The 27,563-nt window shown below is 37.3% G+C and overlaps 5 protein-coding genes across 32 annotated transcripts in view; 2 read left to right on the top strand and 3 right to left on the bottom strand.

The window, feature by feature from the left end:
- Positions 1 to 140: 140 nt before the first annotated feature.
- LOC129567303 (eclosion hormone) lies at positions 141 to 3,140 on the bottom strand. Its single transcript, XM_055444062.1, has 4 exons — positions 2,939 to 3,140; positions 748 to 881; positions 539 to 673; positions 141 to 451 (listed from the first exon to the last, which is right to left on the bottom strand). The coding sequence occupies exons 2-4, from the start codon at positions 830 to 832 to the stop codon at positions 405 to 407; spliced, it is 267 nt and encodes an 88-aa protein (XP_055300037.1). The 5' UTR covers positions 833 to 881; positions 2,939 to 3,140; the 3' UTR covers positions 141 to 404.
- An 876-nt stretch (positions 3,141 to 4,016) lies between these two features.
- Positions 4,017 to 9,114, bottom strand: LOC129567301 (poly [ADP-ribose] polymerase-like). Its single transcript, XM_055444060.1, has 12 exons — positions 7,969 to 9,114; positions 7,609 to 7,750; positions 7,233 to 7,542; positions 6,955 to 7,153; positions 6,615 to 6,898; positions 6,244 to 6,547; positions 6,077 to 6,173; positions 5,844 to 6,015; positions 5,522 to 5,763; positions 4,799 to 5,446; positions 4,412 to 4,719; positions 4,017 to 4,315 (listed from the first exon to the last, which is right to left on the bottom strand). The coding sequence occupies exons 1-12, from the start codon at positions 8,077 to 8,079 to the stop codon at positions 4,250 to 4,252; spliced, it is 2,883 nt and encodes a 960-aa protein (XP_055300035.1). The 5' UTR covers positions 8,080 to 9,114; the 3' UTR covers positions 4,017 to 4,249.
- LOC129567302 (mannose-6-phosphate isomerase) lies at positions 8,835 to 12,067 on the top strand. Its single transcript, XM_055444061.1, has 4 exons — positions 8,835 to 10,312; positions 10,398 to 10,566; positions 10,704 to 10,845; positions 10,933 to 12,067. The coding sequence occupies exons 1-4, from the start codon at positions 10,176 to 10,178 to the stop codon at positions 11,685 to 11,687; spliced, it is 1,203 nt and encodes a 400-aa protein (XP_055300036.1). The 5' UTR covers positions 8,835 to 10,175; the 3' UTR covers positions 11,688 to 12,067.
- Positions 11,763 to 18,709, bottom strand: LOC129567300 (uncharacterized). 3 transcript variants are annotated; one of them, XM_055444059.1, is made up of 9 exons: positions 18,132 to 18,709; positions 16,520 to 17,161; positions 15,748 to 16,373; positions 15,201 to 15,602; positions 14,760 to 15,097; positions 14,523 to 14,673; positions 14,003 to 14,417; positions 13,713 to 13,896; positions 11,763 to 13,629 (listed from the first exon to the last, which is right to left on the bottom strand). In XM_055444059.1, the coding sequence occupies exons 2-9, from the start codon at positions 17,130 to 17,132 to the stop codon at positions 12,246 to 12,248; spliced, it is 4,113 nt and encodes a 1,370-aa protein (XP_055300034.1). In that variant the 5' UTR covers positions 17,133 to 17,161; positions 18,132 to 18,709; the 3' UTR covers positions 11,763 to 12,245. The 3 variants fall into 3 exon arrangements, with proteins under 3 accessions (XP_055300034.1, XP_055300032.1, XP_055300033.1); XM_055444057.1 differs by having other exon boundaries at positions 18,073 to 18,459; XM_055444058.1 differs by lacking the exon at positions 18,132 to 18,709 and adding an exon at positions 17,260 to 17,799.
- Positions 18,710 to 18,795: 86 nt separating this feature from the next.
- Positions 18,796 to 27,563, top strand: part of LOC129567299 (protein lap4-like) — a 122,864-nt gene continuing 114,096 nt past the window's right edge. For 16 of the 26 annotated variants that reach the window (XM_055444047.1, XM_055444045.1, XM_055444044.1 and 13 more), the window contains exons 1-2: positions 18,936 to 19,103; positions 21,447 to 22,368. In XM_055444047.1, coding sequence (XP_055300022.1) covers positions 22,207 to 22,368 — 162 coding nt within the window. In that variant the 5' untranslated portion in view covers positions 18,936 to 19,103; positions 21,447 to 22,206. Of the gene's footprint in view, positions 19,366 to 21,446; positions 22,369 to 27,563 lie in introns of all 26 variants that reach the window. The other 10 variants (XM_055444036.1, XM_055444031.1, XM_055444050.1 and 7 more) reach the window with 7 other exon arrangements.

Here is a 27,563-nt window from a genome sequence, read left to right as displayed (position 1 = left end):
TTGTCATTTCATTTAAATAAAAAATAAAAGTAAATGGGGAAAAAATCATAAACTGCCATAGAGCAGTTTTTCAACTAGTTTCGTCTGCATATCTACTAATACCGTTACCTTTTTCAGTTGATCGAATGAAAAAATCGATATTTTGGTTATTTTATATTTTATTGAATCATAAATTCGAGCAATGTGAAACATAAATAATGACAAATGAGTTCTTACAATAAGGTATGAGTATATTTTTTAATTCCAGCATTTCTAAATGGAATCAAATAAAATTTCGGGCCCAGGCGCCATGGACGAAAAAAGCGTTCAACTTAAAATAAATTCATAAAGTCTTAAACAAAAATCACACATCAACTATATCACGTTGCTGGAGTTGATCCAATGTACCGTTTTTAATTTCATGCTTAAAATTTGTTGAGGAATGGGGCAATCGAACCGATGTCTTCACAATCTACAAATGAATGAAATTACGTAATAATTGCACATTCAAATGACGTAAGAAGTATCGAAATGAAATTAAAATAAATCGATGACGCACCTGGAATTACTTTTCCCTTGAATTTCACACATCCATCGGCGCACATTTGGCCTTCAAAATATGATCCGTACATTTTCTTGCATTGGGCACAGTTCCTCAGGCAAATTCCCACCAAATCAAAGTCTCCACCGGATTCTGAAACAGCAAATAGAGATTTTTTTTAATTAGAAATGGTAGGAAATCCCCATAAAAGTATTGCATAGTCTTACCTATAACGGGATTTGCCAAACTCCAATCAGCTAAGGCCAATGCAACGAATACAATGCACATAATTGCTCCAATTTTTCCAAACATTTCGACTATTTTATCTCCGCTGCTCCGTGTCACAAATAAATCCGTAAGGCTGAGTGAATGTAGAAAAAATTTGAAAACTATAAAACACCATTTACGTCGATCAAGACTTTGACTTTGCAACAGAAAAGAACGATAAATTTCACGATGAAAAAAATATGATCGTAATTCAATCTGAAACGATCGATCGATTGCCGTGATAACGAGTCAACAAACGAAAATGGAATAGTGAGTTTTGCATCTGGTCGATCGAAAAATTCGTGGTCATGGCTTCTTCATCATCGGTTATGAACGTAATTTTGAATGGTGGGGTCGGCGCTCCAGGCCACCGCAGAATGAACAGCAAAAAAAATCATATGAACCGTCGCGAGATCGGCTCTACACTCTCTCGTGTAATAACGCCATTCTGTTGTGTGTGTTTTTGGCAACACGCTTTGATAATCTCTGTTTGCCTTCTCTTTTCGGTGTTTTTATGCAAAATAAATATATGTAGCAAAACGGAAGCAATATTGAACTGTCTTTTTGACCGCTACGCGCCCATGTGACGCGTCTCATACCAATTTATCCCATTTTCGTGATAGAGAAAACAACAGCGAGTGGTAAACTGGTTTTTCTTCAATTCAGTCGGGGTTTAAGTTCGTTGCGCTTTCCACGCACGCCCCGGAATGAATCATGGATAAATGTTCTTAGGGACAAAAAATAATCGATTTTATGATAATTTTTACACTTTTGTTGTGTGTACACTTCCTAACTGCCAGAAGAGGTACGAAAAAAAAAGACTGAGTAAAAGCCGCGCACAAAACGGAAATACGTTTATCATTTAAAGTAGCTTCTTTTGCAAATTTTACAAGTTTTATGTTTTTTTTTTCTTCGTGCTGCTGCTGCTGTTGCTTGTTTCGTGCAACATGCGAAGTTTGTGCCGCATCTATCCATTCAACCGTCAGATTAAATGAGTCAATCTGATGTGGATTGTGGTCCGTTCAATCAACAGGTTTGTTATAATTTGTACACAAATCACGCGGTCAACCGCATTATTGATCATATAATTTGACGAAAATTCTATGCCTTTACCAAAAAGAGCATGAATAAAAAAAAAAAAAAAATATTCCACTCTTCGTTTCATTTCCGCATCCATTTATCATACTTAAGAAGCTATTAATATATTCGTTATGGATATTTGGCGGTTTGAAGATGTTCAATGATATCGTGTGGCTTTTTTTCATTGATACTATTGTTTTTTTTTTCGGTTGAAGAAAGTGTGGAAAATTTTTGGTTAACAAAATATGCAAGTACGATTGAGAAAGTGGTTCATCCATCCTTTTCCATTTTCACTGCATTACTGAATCAATCGTATCGTCCACTTCCGCATAATTTCACGCATAAAATTGGTAAACATCGGAAAACGGAATGCAAAAACTCAACAAAAAGACAACCTGTTATTGGGAATCAGTTGAACGGTTTTTGAACACGCATTGCCACATCCATCCGAATGTGCAACGAATGATGAAAATAATGCGATTTAAATGCGATCGTTGAATTACAGAGATAAAAAGAAGAACGAGACATGCAAAGTAATTGGCAATTAATACGATTCAAGATTTGTAATCGACTTATTTATTGGGATTTAGTCACTTCATTTCGTATGTCGGTGTAATAAAAAAAAAACAGCAACAGTGGCGCGGAAGAGCCATTGCCATTGTATACGATGTTTTATACTACACACACCGATCACGAAATATTCATTTTGCAAAAGAAACGAAGCCGACGAACGAAGAGATATAAGAAAAAGCGGTGCGCACGCGACAAAAGTCATTGGGCGGCTGCATAATCGTTTATGATTCAATATTTTTGGCACTAAAGCGAAACCACAGTGTAATCGAAAAAATAGCGGAATTTGGGAATAAAAAAACCGTTGCTAACGCTTGGAACAGTTGAGTTTATTAGAATTCAATGTCATGTTTTTTTTTGCTCTCGTCGCTTCACACACATCTGGTTGACACGACTTTTTATCGAAATGATCGTTTTATATTCAAATATTTAACGTATCTTCCCGGTGTGTTATCACACCAATCCATCAAGTGGCTGTCAATATTTTTATGCGATTTTTACCTGTTTCGTTGAAACGTTGGTTGAATTCGTTGAAACGATTTACGCAGTTAATGTCTGCTGATGATGATCACAAACGCGTGCGCTATCGACACAAAACTCTATTCAACACCAATTCAGTAACGAAGATTGTATCTGAAGATAATTTAGTGACCACTCAAATGAAATCGAATGTTATCGTTAGCACAACAATTTCGGTCTGACTGAGAATAGAATGGATACGGGTTCTTTTATAGGGAACCATTTTTTTCAACACAAATACATCGCTGAAATCCATTCGGATGTAAGCGAATTCTTCTTCCTTTGTCTGTTTCGTTCCGTTTTTGCTTTGCTTTTCTTTATTTTTCTTCTTCATGTGTCTCGTGTGTTATGGTTTTGATGGTGTGAACGACGGCGCGCAGATGCTGAGCAAATTTATTGGATTTGTTGTTTAATTTGATTGGTTTCGGCTCTCGCATATATTCATTTATGTTTAATTCACGCATCGACCACATTCGTGGCAGTGTTAATGAATGGCTTGTGCTATGGTGTTACGCATGCAGAGCCAATGGGAAACGAAAAAAAATCAATACTACTGTGTAAAGTATGTGGTCATCACTTCCGGATTCTTGTTATCATTGCTTAATGGATTTATCCATTCGTCACACCACAGTAGTTCGTAAATTCGATTCTGATTTAATTAACTGCATTTTATGCACTCAAAAGAAAATCCACATGTGGAGACAACATTTTTATGACTTGACAACAGTTTCGCTTTTACTGTTATTCGCGTTTATTTTGTAAATTTTATTGCCAGCATCACGTTCACCAACTGGTTCAACTGCACCATATCCGTCTCGCCAATTTGTCTCCATATGCATACGAAAAATAGAATCTCAATCAAAATGCTTCATCTTTTTTTTACAAAACAAAATTTATAGGAATGAAATTTTTATTTGTTCTTCTCAAATAACAAATTTCTTTTAAAAAATTGTACTTATTCCGATATTGCTGAACTTTTTTTTTTATGAAATATTAAATTCAAGTCTATATGTATACTTTAATATCTATGGATATTTAGCTTATGTGTGATTGATTCTAATTTCGACCGATTCTTTATAAATTGGTCATGTTTAAATTTGTTGTCTTAATGTGTTGAATTATTGAATTACCTATATGTGATGTTATCATTTTTGTTTAAACATATAAATATTGACAAAACGTATTTGGGTACAAAACTGCATTTTTTTGTCCGTAGAAATAAGTTTTCAAACTAAATGCGATCTGTCGCTTAATGAATGACCATGACTGAACTTCAATATGATCATCCGTTGCTCATTTGTAATGGAACTTCAATTTGACCAAGTACTTGATTCGGACCTGAGTTGGGTCATAAACCACCTGAAAAATGCAGAAAAATCAAGGAAAATCAAATTATAAGCAATATTTCGACAACCATGGTTCATTCATAAGCCAATGTTCATTCAAATGACTTACGTATTCGTTGTACAGGAGGGCTGACTGGTATGAAACTCGTTGCAAACCGCCAGACGCAACGTTCACACCGTCGATCATTGCATTTTTCGTCGGAACTGTAATGCCGCATGCTCGAACCGATTGCTGTTTTGCATTTGGAAGTCCAGTGAGGTTATTTTTGGCAAAATAGTGATCTTGTGTTTGGCCTAATGCGACTTCGCACAGCAACATCAAGCCAACATCGACGTTGTTGTCCTTTATGCAATAATTCGCTGCCTTACTCGCAACGTCTGCGAAGTAAATTCCCTTGTTGTACATGTAACCGTTGGCTGTAATGAAATTTATGTTGAATTCGCGTTATATGGATTGCTCCCAATTCGAATCACATTTAAAAATCTATTTTTTTACCTGGAGCTTCTGGCGGAGCGATTTTCAATCCATTCGACAGAATGCTAACGATGTTCGATAGACGTGATCCGTGCCAGAGCAACTGATGGTTTGGTAGGTGTGCGTATTGTTGAAAACGCTCGTCTTCATCTTCACGTCGCACTTCGAACACTTCCAGAACCTCGTACGTATACCAATTATGAGTTGCCCCATGTGTGTTTTGCACAGCACTCCAAATTTGTAAGAATGTAGACGAATACTGGTCAACTGGTTCAATTTTTGTGTGCAATTTCTGATAACAAGCATCAAGTGGATTGCATTTATCGTTGTTACCGTCGAGGAACTCGTAGATCAAATTCGTATTTAGCAAACTTTCCAGAAGTTCGTTCTTCTCGTTGACCGTTTCAATGGAATCGATGATTGTTAATCGATTGATGCCGAACCCATGTGGAATTAATGTGTAAAACTGGCATGATGCCTCTCGAAGTTTAGCAAGTGATCCACTGTGTTCGATTTTGTTTGAAATATCCCCGAGAACGGTCATCGCTGCTTTAATTTGGTTCGCGCTGATCTTTCCAAGTGGCATCTGCTTGAGATCAAGGTCACATGTTTTGGTTATCATGTTTTCCACACGTTTCAGGTCAAAAAGCATTTGCATCAGTTGATAAACTATTAGGACCAAATTCATTTCAATTGATATTCATTTCCAATGAATTTCTTCTATGAATTTTCGAAATATCTCACCTGAATCACTTAGTTTGCTTTTGATATTTGTATTTGGTGTCTGTTTGGATAGGTCGAATTCAATTTCGAGATGGTAGTATTTGCCCGGTTTTTTTATGAATCCTTGATTGCCAAAATCATTTCCCGTTTTCTCTCTGTACAGGTGTGTGAATTTTTCGATGCCAGCGACTTTGCTCACCATCTTGAGACGTTTTGAACCGATCAATGTCGATATGCGACCCCATGATTCAAACAACCAATACCTTGATGAAGAAAAATCAAATTGTAAGCAATGTCTCGACTGTGGTTCATTCATAAGCCAATTTTCATTCAAATGACTTACATGTTTTGCTGATTTGACTCCAACATCTGAATTCGATAGTATGAATTTTTGTCGTTTTCAATATCAACAAGACCCAAAATCACCGAGAATTCCATCCGTTTTCCGTTGATTATTTCACTGTACACATGGGCATCATCTTCCAAGCCGGATTCAGGATCGACTGCGCAACCATCTAAAATGAATCAATTGCTTTGGTTAGACTCACATGTGATGCCAGAAAATGGTGATTTTACCTTTCCATTTGTACGTGATTTTTTCGGGCAGTGATTGTGTATAGGAAGAATTCGTTTTTTTCGGCACAACTTTGCTCTGCTCGATACGATTATGTGGCTGTAATGGAAAAAACAATGAAATAAATCCATACCACTCACATGTTAGAGAATTCGGAATTAATTCATACATCGATACCCCAACCCGCTATATCATTTTCGATTATGTACTGATATGGATCTGTGTTTGTGAAATCTTCCGTCAGAAAATCGTCCAAAATCACTTGAATCTTGAATTTCTTTGCCTGCCGTATTTCAAATCTCATCGATTCAACTCCTTGGTGGTTTGAAATGACAGCAGTCAATCTGTCGTGCACATCTTCAACGACTTTGGCTCCCATTTTCCGAAGTTTTCTTTCTATTTCTTGTGTCGGCAGTTTGAATTTGCCAACAATCACAAATTCCATGTTGAACAACGGCGGATGTTTGTATGGCCTGACAGAAAATGTTTCAAGATTCAACGTAAAAACTTGGATTGAAATAAGTCGACGAATGAACTTACGCATAAACCAAATCTTGACCATTTTCGTCAGTTAGACGAAAAGAATGCAAAGCTCGTGTGCGCACCGGTCGATTTAATTTCAGAAATGGATATTTCTTCAGCAAAGGACCGGGTATGACTGTGATTTCCCTTTGCGGCTCTTTCACTTCATTGCTGCACTTCGACCAGGTTCTGACATGTGAACACAGATACGTGGTATCGGCAAATACAAGACTGCGTATTCCACATTCGCTGCATGCTTGTAGAGCGCCGTACAGAATGATATCCGTCAAATGATGCAAACACTATGAAATGAATAAATTATTATTTAGTGAAAAAGTCCATTGAAAAATACCCTAACCTCAACACGCGATTTCGGTATCATTTGACCATTGACACGAAATATACTGCGTCCATCGTGATCTGTAATTACGCTGGAGAGTTTGTCGTACAATTCATAGTATTCCTTGTTCTGTTCTTCGATGAGCTTCTCTAGACCCTCTTTATTTGGATTGGTTCGGCTTTCAGCAGTCAATTGATTCAATCCTCGACTTATCAATCTGCAAGTAAAATCATTTCATGTTTTGTTTTTGCTTTCATTTTCATCGCGTGGTTGTGTATTGCCTATGTCAAACTTACGGAATTTGTCTTTTTACCGTTTCCTTGTCCAGCTCCGACAGTCGTTTGAAGCCAGGCATTGACTCTCCCGATTGAAGCCAACCAAGTTCCGATCTAGATCTTGCAAAACATAGCGTATGATACCACACTGCTTTGCCATCAAACGCAGTATTCTGGTTTTCGTCGTGGACAACGTTCATGATGCGTATTTCGCCCTTTTTGATTTTGTTTTGGCACTTTGCACAAGAAACTTGTCCTCGTCGCGTGAATTCAATGCAAAAACCTGACTGTGTTTGTACTATCTCGATATCATGGTTGACTTCCAACGTACCTGTCAGATTAATGGGATGAAATTGAAAAAACAAATCTTCTCAATAAAATGTGTATGCAATCTAACCCAAGTGTTCCTTGATTGTAAGCTGATCGGCATATCGAAGTTTGGCGAATCCATCGAAAGCAGCTTCTGTTCGAGGCAGACACGTTTTGAAAAAGCACTTCACATGATACCATCTGGGGATGCAACAGTCGTCGTCATCCGACTAAATCAGACCAAATAAAATGATACACGAAAAAGTCAAGCACAGAAAGAAATTTGATGCAAAACTGAATGTAAGGTGAGTTTATCAATATTTCCATGACAGCGTTTCAAACGAACCGTTTGAATAATGGATCGAATTGATATATTCATTTCCTACATTCTATTTTCTCATGGTATTTCTTCATTCTTTAGTTTCTACGAATTTTCGAAATATCTCACCTGAATCATGATTGCCATTTGCAAATGACCGCTTCGAATGATTTCCGAACATTTTTTGCATTCTTCAACGCCGTCAGCGTAGCGGATTTTATACGGCAATGAGTTGATCATCGTTGACACTTTTTCATCAAAAGCCTTTGAACAAACAAACAATTCGAAAAAAATATACTCAACAGCACAATACTTTAATCACAAAAACAAACATTGTTGCTTATGAAAAGGCTGGACATTTGTGTTCTGTTGTTCCACTTGTTGTTATGTGTTTGTAATATGCAAATATTCTCCACTGTTTACTACCGCGCACCAGCACAATGAAGCGGTTTTATCGGCGCTTGTCAAACAAACTCACATTTTGGCGCAATCTCAACCAACTTCAAGTCTGTCAACATCAAAACGATTAGATGGATTGCTAGTCATTCTCGCTGCACAAATTCACTCTTTGACGCCGACACAACTAAACACACATCAGAATTCGATTTATTGCGATGACTATCGCTGTTTTCTCCTAAGTAAAATTTCAAAACGAGTACTTCAAGACAACATTTTATGAAATCATTTCAACTTCAATTTCATACTTAATTTTTTCGTTCCATATTATTCACTCAAACCGTTTTTGTTCACACAAGAGTGTCGACAAATGTATTAATTCGGAATGAGAATTTGTTTGCACCAAACACAAAACAGTTTTGAAATCACTTTGTTTCACGAGCAATAGGATTTATTTGGGTAAAAAGCGTATTTACTATAAGAAATTATAGTCTAGCACAAAGAGCCATCGATTTTCCCGTATTTTTCATATTGTTTTCTCTGAAAATGTAAATACCATTCTAAACATAGGATTTTTTGGTTCACACAGTGAGTATATTGTTTATTCGGTCAATTGAGCCTAACGCTATGACGAATATAATGATAGTAAGGTCAACAAATACTGTGAATACAATTCACTGGTTGAAATCGAATTTACTGGACGTTCACACACGTCGAAACACTTCGTTTTATTATGTGCAAATTGGGAAGTAAGTTGTTGGAACTCGATAAATGATGTCGCAAAATTGCGTCGCTTGGAATTGGATGTAAACGAACCATCAGTCTGTAGCAGTACCTACACCGCCGTTCATTCACCCAATCTTCAACATTTGACTGTTTACATTCAAACTTCATTTCATAAAAAGAACACTTCCCACAAGAAACCATTGGCTGAGCTCTTACGCTTAAACCCGAATCTACGAAGCTTATTCATTTATGGTGACATCGATGCCGAATACGTTCAGAGCGTTAGTGAACATCTACAGCATCTGTAAAGCTTGAAAATCGGTGGCAATGGGCAGTTCTCGAATATTGGGAATAATACCGTGCACTTTTCAAATGTGAAGAAGTTCAAATTACGAAATGTGACATACGAACTTCCTTTCACATTCGACCAACTTGAAGAATTGGATGTCAAATGGCATATTATGGACCATACATTGGCTGATTTTATCAGCAATCAAAGAGCGCTCACCAAGCTGAATTATTCGTATTACCAACACAGACATATGGGTGGCGGGAGCATTGTTGAAGATCGCATCGCCATTACTGATTGAAGTCAACTTGCATAGCTGCGAATTCCAAGTTGATGAAGTGGTCGCTTTCATGGACAAATGCACATCGCTGAAGAGGCTCAAACTTCAATTCCATGAAGAAAATGACTACGACGCTTTGCAGGAACGGTTGGATAAAAAATGGCATGGAACCAGGGCGCAACACACGTTACGATGGAACGTTAGGTCAACACCACACGATGAGCCGTCAACAGAACGGTATGAAAGTCGGTAATCCCCATCAAATGTCAAGCTATGTAAAAAAAACCAATTTGATTCATGTGACAGAGAAACAATAATACTTTATTTTGCTGAACTTTTATTTGACTTAAAAAAATAAATCTGAAGACGAAAACAAAACATCAAGTAGCATTTTTCCGTTGCAATTTGAATTAACCCGGCGAAATTCGTAATTGAAAATACGTAATAACTCAGAACAGAACCATACGTAATGTTTGCTGTCAAATTCAAATGACATTTAAACGACTTTCACTTTTTGCCCACTGTTTAATCAGCTGTCATTTTTTTTTATCGTCAAACAACACCTCAACAGTGCTTATCAGAGACGTTGCTGTCATTAATCACGGCTTAAGTTTTGAATTCAAGTGTGACATTTTTTAGAAGAAAATGGAAATTCTGGGTTCAATCAAAACATACGACTGGGGAACACGGGGTAGTCAATCAAAAGTCGCTCAACTGGCTTCGAAAAATGATGAGAATTTTGCCAAAGAATTCAATGAAACAACGCCGTATGCGGAGCTGTGGTATGTTTTGGTTTGTTTGTTTTGAGTTGTACAGTGATAAGCATAAATATGCCACTTCCTTGTTTTGTTTATTCAATTTGAATAGGATGGGTGATCATGTTAGCGGTCCATCGCTAATTAAATCCACTGGTGAATCAATCTCAAAACTTATTGCTAGCGACAACTCATCAATTGGAGGTGCTACGTCTTTACCATTCCTATTCAAAGTATTAAGCATAACGAAACCATTAAGCATTCAAGTGCATCCCAACAAGGTAATTAGCATTGAATTAAAACCAAATCGAATCATAAATGAACGAATAATGCTTCATTTTTGGGCTCATTCATGAATTATTCATGTAATTTTGTTTATTTTATTCGCAAAAAACATGTTATTCTATCAATTCTGTAGGAACAAGCTGAACAACTGCACGCAACCCGACCGGACTTGTATAAAGATCCAAACCACAAACCAGAAATCACAATCGCTCTGACCGACTTCTTGGCACTTTGCGGCTTTCGAACACCAGCTGAACTGTACAATCAACTGAAAAGTAAGCGTTGCACAATTGGTTTGTTATGTTACTTCATTTTTTTTTGCGTATTTCTCATGTGTTTGTGTCTCTCCCTACACGCCACAGAATACCAAGCATTAACCAATTTAATTGGAGCTGATACCATTGAAGAGCTACAGAAGCAACCAACCAGTGAATCGATCAAAGTATGCTACACCAAATTGATGAGCTCGCCCCAAGATGCAATCGTGAAGTGTATCTCTGATTTATCGGTCATTTTCAATGAGAACAAAGAAGACGAACTGTTGACAAATGTATTCAAGCATTGCAATCATTACTTTCCGAATGACATTGGAGTGTTGTCAATTTTCTTTATGAATATAATCCAAATGAAACCTGGCCAAGCCATTTTTCTGGCTGCCAATGTACCACATGCTTATCTCTCCGGTGATTGTATTGAATGCATGGCATGTTCCGACAATGTAATTCGTGCTGGTTTGACGCCAAAATTCAAAGATGTTGAAACTCTTCTGGAAATGCTTGATTTCACAGGAAAAACAGCCGAAGAAAAATTCTTTCAATCTCTTCCCGTTGGGCCATACTCTGAACTTTTCAAACCACCTGTGAAAGATTTTGCTGTTGTTCAAGTCAAAGTGCCAGACACCGTTCAGAACTATTGCATTGAGAACAGAGCAAATGGATCCATTATTATTGTGCTCAAAGGAAACGCTTCAGCTGCATACTTAGGTCGTCAATTGTTCGAATTGAAAGAAGGTTCGATTGTCTTTGTGCCAGCCTGTATCAAGAGTGTCGGTTTGACATTTAACCATCCCGATGCAGAGGGTTTCATCGCATATCAGGCTCTTTACAACGACTTCTAAACGGAACATTCTTCATTCTTTCTCGCTAAAAACCATTGAAATCTACTAAGAAGTAGAAACAAAAAAAACGATGCATTTTTCTATTCAAAAGAGGTCAAGTTTTATTTTTCTATTTGTCATGTGTATGTTTTTTTGCTTTTCTGTTCAACTTCACAATTTGTGAAACGCAAGCATTTGAAGAGACTTTTTATTTGTACAAATTTTATTTTTCCAATGTTTATAATTAAAACTTATAAACATGTCTTAAATGATACATTCCTTTGTGTGGATTCAGGGAAACAATTACATTTAATATGAATATTTACAAATGGAAATGGAAATATGTTATTATTTATCAAATAAACTAGCTTAAATTTTGTTTTGTTTTTTACGGCATTGAATACTGTCATGTTTTATTTTCTCCTTCAATTAATTTGAACTGTCTGCTGTATATATCTCGTGGTGACGAGAACTCGATATCGATTCTCATGTCCAATCATGAATTGACACGTGTAATGTGTGTATGTTTGTGAGTGTGATTTATTGTTTGTTGTCGTTTGTGAAATGTAATGTGTATGTTTATCGTCTGGATGATTTTCTTGAAGCAGGAGTCTTTGGTGTGGGTGGTGCTTTATCTTTTTTTACCTTTTTATTGCTGGAACCTGGATTTTCTCGAGTATTTCTTCGTTTTTGTGATAGTGTAGTGATGTCACTGAGTTCAGAAAAAACTGATTCGTTATCGGATTCATCTTCGCTGCAAATCGATTGTAACCGTTTCTTGCTTCGACTTGACGCCTTCGGAATACTAGCTTCTGATGCTTGTGATACTGTTCGGGTTGATGCCCTTGAAGCACATCGTTTTGATCTACTTCGCTTCGACGAGATATCATCGTCTGCATCGTCTTCAAGTGTAAAACGGCCGCTGTCGTTCTCTTTACTTTTGCTGGGTTTTGGTGTTTCGGCTCGGGATGGTGTGGACGGAGGCTGCATTACTTCAACTTTTTTCGCTGGTGCTTTCTTTGATTGTCTGGGTGTTGCTGACGCAGGCGGTGGTTTTTTTGCTTTTTTCAAAAACGGCGCCCAAAATGCACGTGGCTGCGCATATTCCAGCAACGATTCAAAATGTATACACATATTTGTACAGAATTTATCCAATACTGGTTCGAACATCGCTTGATTCATTGACCGTAGATCAGTGTCAATGCTTGATATCAAAGGCACAATTTTCTCAACAGTCGCCAAAGACTGTTTCAACGTTGGTTGATTGTTCTTTTTTCCGCCACGACCCTTCTTCTCAGACTCATCGGCTTTTTCCGGATTCAGTTCATTCGCGACTAGATCATTGTCGTCATTCATTGCTATTCCCTCTCCGTTATGACTCTCTTTCACGATTTTCTCAAGATTCTTCTTTTGCTTTTCGTTAACAACGCATATTTCGGAGCAAATGAACAAAAAATCTGCGATAGCCGATTGGAAGTCACTGGATTTGGCTATTGCTGGTTCCTTTTGGATGAACTCATGCAATCGTGAGATGTTACCGAAATACATATACAAGTAGACCGGTTCGATCTTACGTATCAAATATTGATAGATGTATTCACGTGCACCTTTCTTTGTTGCGCCCTTGAGAATGCTGCCCGACCGTGATAGGCCCGAATTTCCTTGACCAAAGCATGGACATGCGTTAAACACAAATGGACATTCGATCAAACAGGTACGCAGGAAAATTTCACTTTTTTCGTACGTATACTTCATTATCAATTCCACAGCCAACTCTTTGATTTCACGCTGTTGATCCAGCAAACCTGCCAATATGTAAATCAGCAATGTGCCACGAAACTTTAAGTAATCTTCCAGTATTAGCGCAGCCAATGTTTTCATTGCAAACTCACGAATATTGCTGTAGTGATGCTGAGTTTTCATTAGAATGTATGGCACTATTGTCTCGACAACAGCCGTATTTCTAAATTTGGATGGAAAATAAATGGTTTAGAATATTCATTTCAAAATAAAATCTTTTCCACAAGATTCAATGGAATTACTCACTTTTTGCACAAATAACCCAAGCACTTGATTGCTGTGAATGAAACTTCCGTGTGGTCAATGGATCGGAGAATTTTACCTAGATGCGGTACAAATCGAGCACAAATTTCTTGACTAAACGATGACAGCCCTGTCAGAACACTCAGTATGCAATTCACCTTATCCGACAGCATCGAATCATTTTGAACTGAATGGAAGAATTGGAATGAGGTTAAAATGGTACAGTATAAAGACAATTTTCCACCAAAAACATGATAATTTTAGAAATAAATTTTTTTTTCGCAAGCCCTCACCTGTAAGCTGCTGTTTATTGCCAACAACGTGCAAAAATGAAAAGAAAAAGTTGATGATGTCAGAATGAAGGGTTGACTGCAACACACTGGCAATCTCCGAATACAAGTAAACGTAGCTAATGAATCGATCGTCACACAGATTCTGTACAAACATTGAATTTTGATTGGCAAATATGTACGATTCGCATCGATTGCGAATCTTCGAAATGAAGTGTTTTCGATCTCTATCGCCCGACTCAACCGACAATTTGTAGCAAATGCCAAATGTGCGATTGATATTTCTCGGACGTAAACTGCCCGTTTCCAATGTTTCAGTCATGATGCGCTTTATTTCATTCTTCGACGGATTATTCAAATACTGTAGCCAAAATGACAACACCTCCAGTTGGATGTAGCAATTTTCGATGGTGTTTGTCTGTAATTTGATAGAAATTATCAGCATTTATTTTTATTTTAATGATGCAATGTGTTGAGAAAAACATGAATTTCTGTACAATAAAATGTCAGGGAATCAACTCACCATATCGTACTTCAAATTGGAGAGAAGTAATTTTGAGACCCTCTCCGGATTGTGACCTTGTATGTTTGGCGCAACGATAGCCAGGAGAATCCATGCTTCGGTCGCGTTGCTTGTATCCAAATGTGTTTCGATTTTCGAGAGCGTTTTTGCACTGTAACATTCAATACGAAAATAGATTAAACACCAAGAAACATCCAATGAAACATCAAAAATAAAATAATGCCAATTGTATCATACTTGAGCAGATTTCGATTCATCCATTTTTGAACGGATATTCGAAAATCGGGTGAATCTCTGCAATTCAGCATGCTTTTCAATAGCCTCCATGGATAAACATGCGTCAGCGATGGTGATTTTTCGTAGAATTCAATTTTGTCGAACACATTTCGCTTGAAGCTGTCAATAACAGCCTCCATGACTTTTGGATCGGTGTCGTTGGCCAAATCCAGGATGATTTTGATGTACGCATTGATCGCTGCCTCACTTGATGGCTTCGAATTCAGTATTTTGTCAAGCGATATGACCAGTTGACGTCGGACTAACTGCGATTGATCGATGAACAATTGTCGCAATTCCTGGTAAAAGAATAAAACAAATTTGGTATTGAATATTCCAAAAGTGTCCATATTTTCAACGAATGAATCAATTAAATTGCCTAAAAACAACTACAGTACTTACATAAGATGTCAACAACTCATCAATATCCAATGTGGTTGTGCCCAAAAAATCGAGCAATAAAACAGCGACACGTCGAACTAAAGCTGATAGGTTCTTCAACTGCAACCGTGTAGCGCACATCAGATTTTGCTTAATTTCCTTAATCAATAGTTTGAACTCGGTAGATTTCGTGTAATCAACAGCTTCTGAGCGTCGACTGACGCCGCTGTCTGAAGCGCTGTCGTCGTCCAATCGATTGCCTTGATCGTTCTCATTTTCTTCGCCATTTTCATTTTCTTTCTCTTTTTCATTTTCGTTTTCCATGTTATTTTGAGCGGCTACTAAATCAGAGCTCTCATTTATGTTGTCCAATTCACTGGTTTCAGTCTCTTCGACTTCATTTTGAGGTTCGAAGAAGCATTTCTAAGAAAAAGGTTGAAAAAAAAAAAAAATCGAGAATAAGATTAGCTATAAATAGGCAGCATTCAAAATTTAAATGAAATAAGATTACTCAAGAATGATGGGATAATCCATGTAAAACAGTAAACACGTCTGTGTTAAATCTTACTCTTATAATTTCCTTGCACAATAAATTGCCATCGGTAGCGACTTTTAAGAATGCATTTATCGCTTTCATGGCAACCACATTGTTGGAGTCGTAGATTTTCTGCAGCAAAATTCGAAGTAGATTGATTTCTCGTGGAATTTTCGGCAATTCAGAACGAAACAGTTCCCAATCACAGCGTGTGTTCATCATTAGCATGCGGCTAACAAGTTCGACGCAATTAGTTCGATGCGAAGATTCTTTGCTCAATGATAACTGCTGTAAGAAGCCGCATATCGATTGGCCACAAATTCGTACCATGGCTGCATCGTATTGTGCGCAAATATCCAAATATCGACTCAGTAAGTCTTTGTTTGTTGTGATCTCGGTGTCGGTTAGAATGGCTTGGATGTAACAATTCAGTGTGTCGCCCGTTTGACGTGGATAGTGCTTGAGCATATCGATGAACCAATCGGTGATAAGAGCGTATTTCGGTTTCAAGCCCGATCCCGCGCACGGTCGATGAAATCGCGTCAAACAAGCAGTTCCATTCAGCACCATTGCCAAGCTAGCTGTGATATCGGTATTGTGAATGGGCAGGCAGGTATTCTCAAGTGTGGTGTAGCACAACTCTTGGATCTCAAACGAATCTGTTTTGGAAAACATTAAAAAAAGTGAAGAAAAACAAGCGAAGAAAATAAATAAAACAAGTAAGAACACACAATCTTATTGAAAACGGAGGTTGAACAAACAGCACACAAAACAGAACACAATCCCTCAATTCATCTCAACTCACATTTATTCAAAAACCCTTTTTCATGATGGAATTCCATAATCGATCCGATTGCTTCAACGAAATGTACTTGCAATTCTTCGTACTCTTCAAACGACACATGTTTCAAATACAATTGTAACTCCTCCAACAATAACGTGATCATCATTTGTAATTGAACGCGTTCACTTTCACGATAAACTCCCAAATTTTTGAGGATGTCAAACATTTTGAACACTTTTCGCAGTAAATCCGGCTGAAATGCACCGAAAATCTTCGCTCCAGGCGAAGTAAGTAGCAACACATATGTTCGGCACACACAAATGCCCAGTTTTTTCTGCATAAAACCTTCATCTTTCGTCGTGTTTTCAACGAGACCCGTGAAGAACGCCAGCAAATGTTCGATAGAAATAATTTTGGAAAAATACTCCCAACTATCGTGCGTATTATCAAATACATCAGATTCACGTGTCTGTCGACATTCCGTACAAATCTCCGTTAAATTGTTGATCAGTTCGCTGAGCTCCAAATGTTGTGGTAGTTGATTGGTGAATTGTAGCCGAATTTGTTCGGCCGATGCATTGTTTGCATCAAAATAATCCGTTAATTTTTTCAAAAATAAGTGTATGTCGTGCATTGTTCCAATCTTTTACGTAATTATTCATTCTAAATCACAATTAATATGAAAAAAGATGATTAGGTATTGAATATTTTTCTAGTTACTTTCTTAGGAAAAATGGGAACAAAAAATGCGTTAAGTCTACGTTTATTATTTTAAATGGCAAATCGAAATAGAAATTCGACAGGAAAACCAAGACAAACTAAAATGTTTATTCAAAGTGAGTCTCCGTTTGTCAATGACTGTGCTCTCTCTGTCTCATCTGTCACAATACAAAATCAACTCAAAGAATGCGTGCCGTTTTGTGAATGGTTCACAATTCTCCTCCATTACGAAGCGACAGCATCAATGTTTTTTACTTTTACGTAAAGAAAAAAAAAAGTTGGTTTTGCCCCTTCTTTGGTATACGATTCTCAGGTTAGATTTTTTTTTTTTTTAACTTTTTTTTCCTCTTTCTCGCTCAATTTTCTTTAGTTTTTCAATTTTTGTGTGTCTTTATTTGTATTTCGCTTTGCGAGTTTCTTGTATCAAACTAAATTTAATGGGCGAATGTTTGATATGGAAAATGTGCTCGGATACGTATTCGTTCATATTATCACCAATTATCTCATACGTTCCGTTCAGCACAGTAAAAAATTTCAATGCTCGCTTGCGACAGGATACCAACTATAATTTTGAAACCAACTTGAAACAAATATTTTTCCTTTATGAAAATGTTTTTATGGATTTTGCAACGACAACAAAACAATAAGTATATGAATCGATGATAAGTTGATGGTTGATAGCCCAGTAGATTTCCATTTGTGTTTCAACAGTTTTGTGGCGAACAAAAAAGAATTCGCTCACTAGCACATACGGTAATGGAAATCAGAGCTTCGTCACTAGTTGCAAAGTTGATGGTGTCATTTCATATTCACACAACGCGCTGTTGGGGTCAGATTTTTTTTTTTCTTCGTACGTTCGCCAATTTCACATTTCGCCAATTTTGACTTTTCATTTACGGTACATTCGACTTACAAAAACACTTTGTTGTCACTTGTTTGTTTACGATTTTACTGTTGCAATTGTTGAATGGTATGCATAACATTTTTGCGGGAATGTTTTATTATTATTTTGATTTTGACGCAACACACAACACATACGACTTCACTGACGAAGAATTTTTTTTCATTCACTTGTTCGTAGTGTATGTCACATTCGTATGGCGCTGCTGTGTTGTGCGGTCGATACGAGAACAACGGCCATTTGGAGTGGAATGTATAAGGTTTGTACTGGAGAGTTTTTGATTTCGGTTAAATGAGCGCGGAAATTTTTCACTCAAACACATTTTCTCAATGACAATTGAGTTTTGCCACCTAAAATTAACTAAAAATGAATTTACTATTGATTTAAATCAATTTTTTCGACGCAAAATGTCGCGTTTCTTTGGCAGCGTGTCGATGAGCGTCGTCATGCTCAGAGTGCGCTTGGTAGTTAACTGAGACGATTTCCCGCGTTTGTAACTCTCGGTATTGAGTGTGCGCTTAAGTACATTTAACACAAGCCGAAATGTTTTGAGTGTTCTGTTCGCAAGGCAACCGCAAAATGTTTACTGTGAGTTATGCATCGGGCCGCACTTCCATTGGTACATACATGCCACACATACATGCCTAATAGCCAACGCGTATTCGTTTGACTCGTCATTGTTTTTATTCGCTCGCACATACACGCCATACGACAAAAACGAGTATACAAACACCAATACATGCACACAAACCAGTTACCATCGTTTTACGTGCCGCGCACAGGTACTAAAACCAACATTCAATCATAGGAGTCGAAAATGTCCGGACGAACATTTGTGTGATCTCGGTGTCTCTCTGTGTTTCATATCGGGGCAAATGTTTTATTTGTTTCCATCAACAAAAACATTTGAACATTTTTTTTTTTGTTTTTCGCAAATCGGTGAAGTGTAAAAGCAGAAGCGAAATTATTTTTTATGTGTAAATTGTGAGTGTGCAACGGAAAGAATTGGGAAAATTGGTTTTTATTTCGAACGAAAAAGAAAAGAAATTGCGCAAATTTGAAGCGCCCATCGGATATTGTCGTGTGTTTGTGTGTGAAATATATATATTCAAAAGAAAAGAAGAGTTGCAGGGAATTTATCTTCTTGAGTTCTTTTTTTCTCTTCATTTTTTTCTGTTGCTCTTGTTGCTGTTGAAAGAATGCGAGCAGTTGAACTGTGGACACACACATCACATACGCATTTACAGTGAGTGTGTGTATACGACAGAATTAAGAGAATTAATTGACCGCAGCAGCATTCATGCATATATGTAAATAGTTGTGTGAATAGTTCAGTTGTTGTTGCTGTTCGGCTGTTTAGTATGTTTTTTTTTTTCGTGTGTGTCTTCAGAAAGTTCTCTGGGTTCTTTGCCTCACATCGTCAAACCAAAGCAGTGGCTAAGTGTATATATATATATATATATATATATATATATATATGATTCTGTACCGATACAAAGGCAACCGGTTTGGTCAATTCAAAAATGATTTAACGCCGCAAAAGAAAATGAGCGATTTTATTCTCTCTCTCTCTCTCTCTCTTTCTCTTTCCACGGTTCTGTCGTCGGATTTGAAATCGAATCATTTTTAAAGAAAAATAAGATACAGTGAAAAATTAGAGACATTCAACGAAATGATACAAAAGAATTCGATATTCAATTGTTCGATATACGATGGTGTTTGTGTACATTTATATATAAAAAATACTGAAGTGAATAAATATTTATTTTCATAATTTTCACCGCCGTCGCCGTCATTATCATGCTTGTCATTGTTGTTGTCAAGAGTGTATGCGATTTGGTGGCTCCGACATTCACACAAACCCAATCCGTTGTGTGTCTTGATATTTAATTTCTATTCATGATATTATCACGATGTATATATACATTCATTCGGCTTTTAAGCAATTTCATTGAGTTGCTAAATTCTTTTTTGTTCTCTCTCGCTCATTGCCAGTTCATTCTTCTTGTTTTTGTTGTTGTTGTTGTTTTTTTTTGCAATATTTGATGCGCGTCCGTGCACATACACGATATACGATTCAAACGAAATATATTTTTGTTCTTCTTGTCTTCGGAACGAGCGAGTGTGTGTCAGTTGCGAACGTCGTGTCAAATGTCTTCTTTTTTTTTTCTCTCTCTCTCTCTCTCGCTCTCTTTTTCCCTGTTTCTTGTGCTTTGCTCTCCGTGCGTGTGCTTCAAATGCCATATCCAAAAGAATTGTATGTTATTTACTACGACGACACAGAGCATTAGTACAGTACCGAGGTTTACGGTGATGACGATGACGGTGTGTATGATGTATAGATGGTTGTAGTACACGCCACTGCACAAGGAACACCAAAAGAACAACAGCACACATATGAAATGTAAAATAAAACGACGACGAGTGAGAATTGCACACAGAAATCGGTCCCAGACTCACCACTGTGAACTCAATTTACGTTACAATGGATCACATTCAGTAGGAAGAGCACTCAGTGGGGCCAGTGCGCGCTCTTTTTATTTTTTATTCATTAAAATCAAGCAAAATTTTTCATTCAAAGTGCTGTGAACTGTATTTTTAGCAGGAAAACGAGAGAGAAGCCCGTGCGAGCAAACGAATCTGAGAGAGAGAGAGAGAGAGAGTGAGTGTGAATGGAAAAATAGGGTGTGCCATCGGCACGGCATACACGAGAAATAGACACAACATACCATCATGGTCTATTTTTTTAAACACAAAATGATAATAGCAATAATTTACAGGTTTTGTTTATCCAATTTCGTATGAATGCTCGTTCGGACGTTTGTTCCGACGTGTGTGCTGACTGCTGAGCTGGGTTGAATAATTGAATAGTTTTCTGGAAGTTGAGTTAGACACTGCGATTGTAATACAAGGAAGAAAGAGAACTCGACTCACAACCGCACACAGTATGTGTGTGTGTACACATTTGCGTCGTCAACGTGCATGGTTTTGCTCTGTCTCTTTCTCGAAAATTGTGTTTGTGTAACATGAATCGCGTATTTACGCTGTGTATAATAATGTATTATATTGTGAAATACGTCTTTTTTCCACGCTATGTGCATTTCTTCTCTATTTCCACACAATACCGAACCGAAAAAAATGTGCTCGTTATTCGCATATTAGCTCGCTTTTTGTTTGTACTCGCTGTCTCTTGCTGTGTGTGTATGCTACAACCACTGATAAAAATGTGCTAACTGAATTAATTGCTGTCATTTTTTTCCTACCTTGTTACCTTGTTTTCATTTGTCATCTTTTTTCTGACACTCTCTCTCTCTTTCTTTTTTACAGAAATGAAGAATGATTTTTTCCCCTATTTCGTTGATCAAACTATTATCATTGGCAAAATGAACGAATAACACAATGCAATGAAATTATTTTGCTTGTGGAGACACACCATTTTCGAACATATAAATGAAAAAAACAAAATCATCAGCAGATAAATAAAAATTGCGACGATTGTGGTGTTTTGTTGGTGAATTTGGGGCCGAGAATAACAGGCCAATTGTCATCTACGTTACTGATCAGAACAAATTTACGTAGTCATACGTATCGCGAGCGCGGTGTAAACGAGCGTGGCCCGATTTGAATTGATGGTGGGTTTGTGTATTTTTTTTTTCTGGATCGATCCGGGCAATCGAATCCAAATTGACAAATTTATTTTCGTGGAAAATTTTAATTGGCTTTCGAATTTCCAATCAAACAAATCTATAGTGTGCGAGTTAATCGATATCGCGGTTCGGAAGCATTAGTCATCCGGAAAAACCAATTTACATGTGTCAACGTATCCATTTCAACAGCATTTCCGAATGATTTTAATTCGTGGAGCTTTGTTCGATCTTTTTATTTTTACATTTTATTCATTTGACATCGACCTAAAGTTTGAACTTTCTCATTCGTGCAGCTAAACGAAACAGAAAACACAAAAAAAATTGAATTCGAAAAAAAACGAGACGAAGGAAGAAAAATTGAAGAAAAAAAAGTGAAATACTATAAACGTTTTATTGTGTGTTTATGTGAGTGTGTGTGAAACGAGACAACAAGTTTAAACATGTTTAAGTGCATTCCGATATTTAAAGGCTGTAATCGCCAAATTGAATTCGTTGATAAGCGGCATTGCAGCTTACAAAATGTGCCCGAAGAGATCCTACGCTATTCGCGAAGCCTCGAAGAGCTGCTTCTCGATGCAAATCATCTCAGAGAGCTGCCAAAGGTAAGAATCATTCATATTTCCTTCTTCATTTTTTCATCAAGCACGTGAGAGAAGTGTGATTCTCGTAAAATTCTCGATTTTTATCGACCAAAACAAATAATGTGTTGTAATTTCGCGTGTACTACGAGGAAAAGCAAACGTTCATTTGCGTATGTGTGTTTATTTTTCTCGCAATGTAAAACCACCGAGCCTCAAAAGTGTGAGCTCGTAATTGCCCAGCAAAGTTTGCTCAACAAACTGACCGTTTAACACGAATTGGTGTATTTCATTCGATCATTTAGACTTGAAATGATGTAATAAATTGTTTACTCATTTTTTTCGACAATTAAATAAACAATTTAAATTTCGGGAGAAAATTCAACGCTGCAAACTGAAAACAGACAAAAATCGATTGGAATGTCGAAAAATGAAAATTGTTTTTTTTTTTTTTTTAAATTGAAATGGTCAAGCCTTTTTTGGGGCGAACCATTTGCATATTTGCAAGTGGATGTTCTGCAGCAACACAGCCTCGGCCGATTAATTGACTGAAACATTGACTGAATAATCGAATTAATTGGCTCTCAATATCCGATTGGAGCTTTTTTCAGGCGTAAATTTCAAATTCGGCGATAAAATCTACACAGTCGTTGGATAATTTACAAAAAATGCTGAATAAATAGACACAACCATATTGTCATTTGGCCCGTGGATATTGGTTGTTCATGTTGTTGCTGCTATGACTGCTGACTTAATGTCGATGTAACTTATTGCAATTGATTTGAACTCATTTGATAGAAATGTGCTGGCTGGAGTGCGCGCTCGCTCGCCCATTTATGCCTCGTAGGCGGGGTGTAGTATCGGGTTGAAAATTAATTCATTCCAAAGCCATTGCGATATCGATCGGGGGCCTTTATGTCGAAGAAGAAGACCCAACCGAAGACAAAAAAAATGCTGCAAAAAATGAATATTTATTCCAAGTCTGTTTACTGAACTGTGTGTATGTGCGGAGTTGCAATGAAGTGAGAGTGAGAGAACAAAATCGCAGCGAACGAACAAGCAAACGATTGTTGTTTTATGCTTAGCAATAGTGGATATTCTATGACCCGATTTTCCTGGCATTGCATACGAAAAAAAACATCCAATCCATATTGCTGGTATGAGCGAGCGGGTGCGCGCTCTATCGAAACCAACTCACTAAAAACACACACACATACATAAACACACACACACATTTGTATACCACATTACATTCTAATTTGCAGCTGAATGTGATAGAAAGCAGAGAAAATTACCATTTGCGAAAATTGATCAACTGGGTACTTACCTTTGTTTGCCATTCGCGTCTTTCTCCATTAAAATACGTTTCATGTCGGTGTCATAAAATGTTGTGCCAAACAAAATCCCCAAGTTTATCATTGCATCTAGTCCATTACATTGATTACAGCTCATAGTTCTCTCTCACACTCGCTCTCGCTCTCGCTCACTCGCTCTCATTAGCTATTCTTTTCGCGCCGTGTTTGAATTGATCGAGCACTTTTTTTTTATTGATGCTTCAACAATATCATAAAAACACATTTGATACTCCTTTTTTTCGATGAAATCTCCATTTCAAAGTGAATATCGTCGAGAAAAAAATTGTGAAAAATAGTCTCACCCAGAATTTCAGTGTCAATATGGCTGTCTCTCTTCCTATGATATATTTGCATAGGAAAAATTTCTTTTCAACTTTTACTTTTACTCTTCCGTTTTAGTTAAAAATAACAATAAATCATCCGAATAACGAGATTGAGTGTGGAAGGTAGAGAGAATAGCTTTTCCATGTAAATGCCACCTTTGACCTTTTCAAACAATCAAACAATGGTATCGATGATGCCCAGGGTTGAATGCCATGCATATCGTTCATTTCATTGTTCCACTGTTGCTCTATTAGCAGATGCAATAAAATGGCAAATATTGAAGCAATATATACTCGAAAATGTTGTGTGTCATTAAAAGATTCATAATTTGCATCCATTTAGGATTTGCTGAACAATTTCGGTATGGATATATGTGTATGTTCTGCTTTATTCCAGAAGGGTTTGCTGTCAGTTTCCATTTCAGAAATCAACCTCATTTTCTCTTGACAATGACACATATTTGTGCAATGCGAGCTCCATTTTACCTGTGTGTCATCGCTAATCGTATCAATTTCGTTTTGCTATTTACTTTATAAATAAGTACACCGACAGTTTTGACTGAGTCGCATGCTTTTTGCCATCGCATAATACACATTACAAAGTGGCAAAATGCTGTTGTGTGATTTGTTTGCGTGTGATGTGGCTTGTAAATACGTTCAGACGCAAAAGAGAAACATGCGTTGGGATTTGTGTGTGTCATTTGCTTCGTATCAAATGAGTTTTCAAGTTGTGCGTGTATTTGCATTTGTAAACTAATTGTTTGTGTGGTTGTTGATTCGATGTACAATTTATCGTTGTAGTTGTCGTTGTTGTTGTTGTCGTCGTCACCGTTGCCGCAGCTTGTTCAACGCCCCGTCATGGAATAGAATAGTGCACAAACAACACTGCAAACTATACGTTGCATACTCCGTAAAACAATGCGAATGGAAAAATGAAATTGAGATAGCACTTACAATATGGTATTATTTGCTTAAGTGAATCTGTAATAGTTTATTTACCGTATCGATATAAATACTTCCCCTTTTGAAATCATGAGAATCGAAATTGAAAATTTCGCTTCACATCGCAATGCATGCCATATGATACGCTCCAATAGTATGCAGCTTAACATTTCAACACATTCGTTTTTTTTTTAAATCCACGGTCACTGAAACCGACCATCTGATTTACTGTTATATTTTTTTGTTCTGTTCTGTTTGGTCGAAGCGAAACTGGATTTCGGTTACATTTGTTTTGCATATGTAATTACGAGTGAACGAGTAACAAGAGTGTTTTTAATCTCTCTCGCAGTGAGTAGTTTGGGCCGTAGGTGATATTTTAAAAATTTAAATATGAATTTCAATATTATTTCTCTCGTTCGCTTCGCTTGCATTTTCATTGGCTGTTGAAATGGGCGAAACGAAAAATCCTTTCGATAAAACAATTACCATTTTATTCATTGCGATGACCCAATTTCGGCACTCTGCCACTTGGAATTCTAAATCACTCATCGCGATCGGTCAGAATTGCTGCTTCGACAGCGGCGGCAGTTCGAACGCAACAACGGTCAGGAATATTTTACAGCTCTTTTGCTCACACTCTTTCATCTCATCACATTTCAAACTGTTAAGCAGTTGTTGCGTTTTTGTTGTTGTTGCTTTTCGTTTGTTGTTGTATTTTTTCCGATTTTAAAAATAACATTTTCCTCGAAACATAACGTTCATTTCAATTCACGCCATAACGTGAACCATGTGTTCGGACTTTTTTTGTTGATAAATTTCGTTGATCGGCGTGGTCTCCCTCTCTCTGTATGTGTCGAGAACAGCTTTTTGCCTCATTCTGTATGCTGTATGACGTCAATTGCCAACCGAAATGTAGGTGGTCGCAATGGATTCGTTCCATTTCTATTTGTGAGAGAGAAATAAAAGAGATGACCCCAAAGAAAAAAGAATTAATCATCGAAATTTTATGATCGCCTCTTTAAAATCAATTTTTACGGATGAAATAGCAGCAGCAACAGCCTTAGTGACAACAACTGACTTGATAACAGAGAGAAAAAAAGCGAATATGTTTTTTTTGGTGATTTGTAATTCAAATGTGGTGATTCAAAAATGATGAAAATGGGAAAAATGCGATACGGAATTTTCGGAATCGAAATCAAATCATACATTTATGTTAATTCAGTGATTAATCGCATAATAATAATTCGGTGCGAATGTTCGTGTTTGCTTGTCATGAAATGAATTGAGTTCAATGGGCGGCAAACGTTTTGAAAACGATCTGTTTTTTGAACTATTAATTTTGCTGCATGAAATGATATTCAATTGAAGCCAATCTGTCCGTATCGAAAAATGAAGCGATGAGCCGAAATGAAGAGCGAGCGAGCGGGCGAGATAAATAGGCTGATATTTATAATTTAATATCCGAATTTCATGATTTATTTGCGTCAATTTACTGACTGGAATTGATGCAGAAAATTATTCACATTGCGAACTCCATCGTCCGAAATTAACATAGTTCCATCAGAATACTGGCAGCGTTTTTGCGCTAAAGCGTAAATAATATGACTAGAGCAGCAGAAGCGGCAGCGGCAGCAACATGGCAGCATAGGCATTATGGATTTTGCATTTAATGCGAATGGAGCGGAACTCTCATAATTATCATCGTCGTTGTCGGGAAAGTATAATGCAAAAGTGCTTGAGGCATGCAAACGGTAGAGGAAATTCTATCCAGATTCGTTCAAAATGCTGCTTTCGAGAAATGTGTATCCATTATATGTGGATGTTTCCAAATGAGAACAATGGGCCAGCAACAGCAGCAGCAGCTAAACCGTAACTCGAGAGAAAATATGTGTCACTGCTTTTCTTAAATTCATTCTCCAACCTTCCATATTGATGACGTCTGAATAATGCAAGCACTCTCACTCTCTCTCTCTCTCTCTCTTCGTCGTCGTCATCGTCATCGTCTTCTACTTCTTTTATTCTCTCAATATCGCATGCAGATCGTGTACCATTCATTTTACGATGCTTTGTTCTCGCGAAACCTCATCGCATCGCTCTTATTCAAGCGAAATTTCTCACTCTCAATCACTTACATTGCCACTATCCTTCTCTTTCTCTTTCTCTCTCTCTCTTTCTCTCTCTCTTCTACTTCTCTTTTTTCTTTTCTTCTCTCGCTTGCATTTTGTCTTTTTACAATAAAGTACCATCTGATCTGATGAATCTTTCGAATGGTTTTGTGGCGCTGCAAAACTTTTGCAACAACTTTGCACAAATATCAATCGGGGAAAATTGGGAGAAAGCAAACGAAACTTTTCGAACGAATGAGGGGGACTAGTGTATGTGGTGTATATTGTGAAAATAAAATCAGGATCTAAGTTTACAAGATGAAATCTGCGTTGCTTACACAACCGATTGTGTGTGTTGAACCGAGTCAGAGGGAGAGAGAGAGAGAGAAAGCATTTCATGGAGCAAAATAACTATAAACTATCCGCGTTCAGTCAAGAGCAAGTGATGCTTTGCTCTTTAGTTCACTTCTTCAGTTGAATTGTTATTATTATAC

This window comes from Sitodiplosis mosellana, unplaced genomic scaffold, assembly GCF_009176505.1.
Source record: "Sitodiplosis mosellana isolate CC-2019 unplaced genomic scaffold, AAFC_SMos_1.0 Smas_scaffold_11, whole genome shotgun sequence".
NCBI lineage: Eukaryota > Metazoa > Arthropoda > Insecta > Diptera > Cecidomyiidae > Sitodiplosis > Sitodiplosis mosellana.
Note: the sequence above shows the minus strand (reverse complement) of the source record. Positions and strands in the feature narration are given on the sequence as shown.